This window comes from Neomonachus schauinslandi, chromosome 15 (assembly GCF_002201575.2).
Source record: "Neomonachus schauinslandi chromosome 15, ASM220157v2, whole genome shotgun sequence".
Classification (NCBI taxonomy): Eukaryota; Metazoa; Chordata; class Mammalia; order Carnivora; family Phocidae; genus Neomonachus; species Neomonachus schauinslandi.
The window spans coordinates 38,232,022-38,236,919 of record NC_058417.1 but is presented as its reverse complement, the minus strand read 5'-3'; the positions used below and the strand labels follow the sequence as shown (position 1 = coordinate 38,236,919).

The window sequence follows — 4,898 nt, the reverse complement described above, 5'->3', positions numbered from 1 at the left end:
GATATTTCATGAGAGTATATGAAGCCGTGACGTCCAGCCGTGACGAGGTGCGGGGGAAGTCCGGCGCTCTGAGAACCCGGGCCAGGTAAGGTGGTCTGGGCCGGTCCAGCCCAGAGCCCTCAAACTGGGGATAGGGTCAAAACGCAACAGCAATCGCGGCCTGCAGGGGGCGCCCGGACGTAACGCGCGGCCCGCCCCGCCCAGAGGCCCCGCCCCGTCACGTGCTCGCAGCGCCGCGTCACACCCGGAAGCAGCGGCTGAAGCGGAGTCGGGAGCAATGAGCGGGGAGCCGGGGCCGACGTCTGAAGCGCCCCCTCCCGGGGAGAGTGAACCGGGTAGTGGGGTGCGCATCGTGGTGGAGTATTGGTGAGCGTCTCCAGCCTGTGGGGTGTCCGGACCGAACGGGGGTGGGTCCACGGGAGGCCCCTCCCCCGAAACCCAGGCAGAGCCCAAGCGTCTTGTCCCTAGTGAACCCTGCGGATTTGAGGCGACCTACCTGGAGCTGGCGAGTGCCGTGAAGGAGCAGTACCCCGGCATTGAGATCGAGTCGCGCCTGGGGGGCACAGGTGAGGCCCGCAGAACACCTGCTGAGTCAGGGTTCTAAATCTCAACTCTACCACTTTCTAGCCCTGGAATTGGCTGTTTTATATCATGGCCATTGGTGTCTGGCACATAGTAAAATGTCCAACCAACTCGAGGCCCCTTCCAAAGGTGAGGGGGGGACACAGATGAGGCCTGTAGGGAAAAAAAGGGTAAGACTGTAGAAGTGTAGGGTTGGAGGGGAGGGAGCCCTTCGTTGAGTTATGAAGCCGGAGTTCAAAGGACACACAGGTGACGCCTCCCTAGAGTTCCTTTGGCTTGAGCCGGGGTTGGGCAATGGCTCAGAGAACTAGTCTCCCATGGGGCTGGTGGAGACATGAAGGACCCTGTCTGAAGTCTGAGGAGTGTGAGAGCCTCTCCTGACTTGCCTGTTCTCAGCATACAGTTCATTCATTGATTTATTTAATACCAGGGGCCTTTGAGATCGAAATCAATGGACAGCTGGTGTTCTCCAAGCTGGAGAATGGGGGCTTCCCTTATGAGAAAGATGTGAGTATTTACAATGTCGGGAGGCCCCGGTCCAACCTTCCCCTGCAATGGATCATCCCATTCCACGTCTGCCCTCTAGCTCATTGAGGCCATCCGAAGAGCCAGTAACGGAGAACCCCTGGAAAAGATCACGAACAGCCGTCCTCCCTGCGTCATCCTGTAACTACACATGATTCTGGGTTCCTGCTCTGTTCTGGGACCCAGGCCTTGGTCTCCCGGTTGGTCCTGCTGAGGGCTCCCCACTGCCTTTTTCCCCTTACTTGGGTCCTGGTAAGCTAAGAGACTCCACTTTGTCCCTTTGGGTACCAGGAGGGAATAGAAGCTGCTGTGGTCTTGGGGGTGGGAGAGAGACCTTCTCCATGGACATTTCCACAGCCGCCTTATACCCCCTTCCCAGGATCAGTGCCCAAGAAAGTCTGCTCCACACTCCAGCTTAGCCGTGCCGGTCAAATGCCACCACAGTTCTAACTTCCCTTCCACTAGCCTTGGGCAGTGTCAGCTGTTGGCAATAAAGTGGCATTACAGACACCTGTACCAAACTAGTGTTTGTGTGTTGGGGGGGGGTTGGTAGCATAGGCCAGCCCAGCCTTTATACCACCAGGGGGCTCTGCTGGGTGGGTGGACTTTTTCTGGATAGTTACTTCTAATGATCTGGTCTCTCACAGCCAAGGCAATGAAAATGAGTCCCTTCTTTCCCCTCCCTCCTCTCCCCCTCCCCACAGGGAGGAAATAACCCCCATTCCGGTGGGTGGCCTTAGGAATTCATTTTTTCTAAACTAGAATGATCTGGTTGTCAAAGGGCTCTCAGATCATAATCCCAACTTGAAGATTTCCACACCCCCCACCCAAAAGCCAGGAAACAGAAGGATAGACTCCTTATTCAAACTTTCTTGATTCCTAGCCACTTCCTCCAGGAAAAGATGACTTGAGTGTAAGTTAGGTGAGCAGTAAGGGTTGGCACAGAGCCACCCCAGACATAGGCTGGTGCCCAGCTGTTTTCCAAAATATATTTGCAAATGGAGAAAGTGGGTGTGGAGAAAGGACACCCTTCCCCCAACCCCAGGGTCCCACCCCCCTCCACAATACCCGCTCTCCCCGAGTCCTTATTTCATCTTAAAAAAAAAAAAGTAAAAACAAAACAAGAAAAGCACTCTGTACAAGAACTGGATCTGGGCAGCTTTGCTGCTCCCTTCTTCCTGGGTGCAGAGCTGGATCTCAGGGACAGTCTCTGAATGGGTTGCTCTTGTTCCTAAGACACTCCCTTGGAGCCTCCTCCCCTTCTAGGCCCAGCTTCCCTACGTCCTTCAGTGTCAAGATCTAGAATAAGAGAACCAGGCTGAGCTGCTCCCTGTGATGAGGAGACTGGCTGTGGCATCCATGGGACCCAAGAGTTGGCTGGGGCAGTGCTCCAAAGATGGTCAAGACTCCCCAGTGCTGCCCTCTCAACCAACCAGGCTGGGCCCCTCTCAGCCACCTGGGATTTGAGGAGGAAGGAAGGTTCCTGGTATGGCAGGATCCCCTTGATGTGGGCCAAGGGCCCATTTCCTGCCTCATCCCGACTCAGGCCAGAAGTCAGGCCTTCCCTACTCCCTGAGGGTCCAGCGGGGCCTCGGCAGACTTGGGCCAAAAGGCTCACACTGGCACGTCCAGGCCCAGGTACTCAGGGTTTTCTGCTGTAGGGGTCCCTTCAAAGGTGCTGGGTGGAGAGCCCCGCTCTGATGGGTCCTGGTCCCAGTAATAGAGGTTGTCAAATGCTGGGCTGAAGGCTGGAGGAGGGTGGGGCTGAGGGGGAGCCCTGCCCCGGGGTGCCAAGTACTCAGGGTTCTCCACAGCACTCCCAAAGGCAAAAACGTCTTTAACAACCCCATTCTTGCCAGGGGAGAGAGTCTTGGGGGACAAAGTCTTGGGCCTTTCCAGAGTGGCACCGGCAGGTCGAGAAGGAGGCAGAGAGCCTTCTAGGGGCGAGGGGGGCTGCGGCCAAACCTCTGGCTGATTCACATATTCTGAAAGGGCAAGAGGAGGGGGCTTGTTAGGGGAAGGAACTCCTGTGTCCCAGCTACTACCATTGCCCCCACACCCCCAACTCCCTCCCCCACTTCCCTCCCAATCTCTCAGCTTGGGCCTGGATTCCATACCAGGCTGGGGGCTGCAGGTCAGGGGGGCAACGTAGCCATCAGTCTCAGGGGGCAGGGGTACTGTAGGGTCCTCGCTGTACCGCTGTAGAGGACTGGGGTCCTGTGGCGGAAGGCTGTGCAGCCCCTTGGCTGCCCCCATTCCCAAGTCGCCATCAAACACGTCAGAGCCAGCCCCGTCTGAGGGTGCCAGTGGAGACTTGGGGGGCTCCTCCTCGGAGGGCTCCAGTCCCTGTGACACCTCACCACCGCCACTCTGGAGACAAGAGAAGGTTATGATGGGGTCATTCATGGATCTCGGATGGAGACTCCATGGGAGGTGACAGGGTCACAGGAGATAAACAAGTCACCATTGAGGTTCAACAGAGTCACCGTGGAGAGGAAGAGGTCAGGGGTTGGAAGGCAGTAGGAATCCTCAGGGATAATGGGGTCTCCATGAGAGGTGACTGTTGGGAGGGGTGACATAGGAGGAAGGGACCCTAGTCCGTGGGGGAGTAAGTATACCCACCCACCACGGTGTGACCGAGGGCACTGACCCTGGTGGATGAGCTGCGGTGCCTGTGGTGGGCCGGGCCCCCAGCACCTGGGGCAGGGTCTGGACAGAAAAACCCCTGCTGGGGTACCAGGTACTCCTCAGCATCCACCAGGTCCCCCATGTCATCATCTTCCAGCAGCGAACGGTAGAAGGTGCTGTCCAACGGGCTGGCGGGGCCCAAGTCTTCATTCTGGGGAGGAGGGAGACAGTGTGGCGGCCTCCCCCCAGCCCCGCACACAGCCTCCCTAGGAAGGCTCAGGGAGGACAAGGTCTGACAAATCAGGCAAGGGCTGGGCTCAGAGGCCCACAGCCCGAATCCTCTCCCTTCCCACCCTCTGTGGGAGAGTGCTCTTTAGTCAGAGGCAGGGATGGAGCGGGAAGGCCCAATACCTGGATAACCACAAAGCGCTGGGGGTCCCTGGCCATGCGGGAGAATTCGGCCACCAGCTCCCGGAACCGTGGTCGACATTCGGAGTCTATCATCCAACCTGGGGGCAGGACGGAGCTCAGCATCTTGGTTCCAGTGGAGCCTGTGTGCGGCCCCACTCCCTCCCTCTCCGGTCTGGTCTAGACAACAACCCCCCCCACCCCCGCTAGTGGAGCCCGAGCCCCCGGGAGGTAGAGAAGAGGTCTTGTGACTCAGGTCCTGAGCTAGATCCTTTGAGAATCTCTACTAGTTTCCCCTTTCTATTTTGCATAGAAGTCTCTTCCTAGCCAGTCTTCTAGAGCTCCTCTGACTGGTACTGTAGAAGGGAAGTGAGACCCTTCTGAGGCTCCTTTAACCATACTAGGGATCCTGCTTGCTCTCGGTCCCCTCCCATCCCCCTTAGAGGCCCCTCCCCCCCGGATCTCACACCCCTCCTCCAGGCAGGCAGCACAGCTCAGCCACGCACATTTGACCATGATCATGTAGACGTCAATGGTGCAGATGGGGGGCTGGGGCAGCCGCTCCCCCTTCTCCAGCAGGTCAGGGATCTCCCGGGCTGGGATCCCATCGTAAGGTTTGGCCCCAAAAGTCATCAGTTCCCACACAGTCACACCTGGGGCAGAGATGGGGGTAGGGTTGGGGGGGGTGCGGACAAGAGGACGCTTTAGTGCACTGAGCCCTAGAGGCTCTGCCCAAGAGCCTGGCACCACGGGGG

The 4,898-nt window shown here is 58.0% G+C and overlaps 2 protein-coding genes across 21 annotated transcripts in view; one reads left to right on the top strand and one right to left on the bottom strand.

Moving 5' to 3' along the window:
* The first annotated feature begins 244 nt into the window (after positions 1–244).
* On the top strand, positions 245–1,614 carry MIEN1 (migration and invasion enhancer 1). The gene is made up of 4 exons (XM_021704296.2): positions 245–366; positions 469–566; positions 1,013–1,089; positions 1,169–1,614. Exons 1-4 carry the CDS (start codon positions 278–280, stop codon positions 1,250–1,252), a joined length of 348 nt encoding a protein of 115 aa, XP_021559971.1. The 5' UTR covers positions 245–277; the 3' UTR covers positions 1,253–1,614.
* Positions 1,615–2,084: 470 nt separating this feature from the next.
* ERBB2 (erb-b2 receptor tyrosine kinase 2) overlaps positions 2,085–4,898 on the bottom strand; it is a 23,933-nt gene continuing 21,119 nt past the window's right edge. For 18 of the 20 annotated variants that reach the window (XM_044921547.1, XM_044921550.1, XM_044921549.1 and 15 more), the window contains 5 exons: positions 4,650–4,796; positions 4,147–4,244; positions 3,758–3,946; positions 3,225–3,477; positions 2,085–3,092 (listed from right to left, as the gene is read on the bottom strand). In XM_044921547.1, coding sequence (XP_044777482.1) covers positions 2,722–3,092; positions 3,225–3,477; positions 3,758–3,946; positions 4,147–4,244; positions 4,650–4,796 — 1,058 coding nt within the window. In that variant the 3' untranslated portion in view covers positions 2,085–2,721. The remainder of the gene's footprint in view (positions 3,093–3,224; positions 3,478–3,757; positions 3,947–4,146; positions 4,245–4,649; positions 4,797–4,898) is intronic. The other 2 variants (XM_044921558.1, XM_044921565.1) reach the window with 2 other exon arrangements.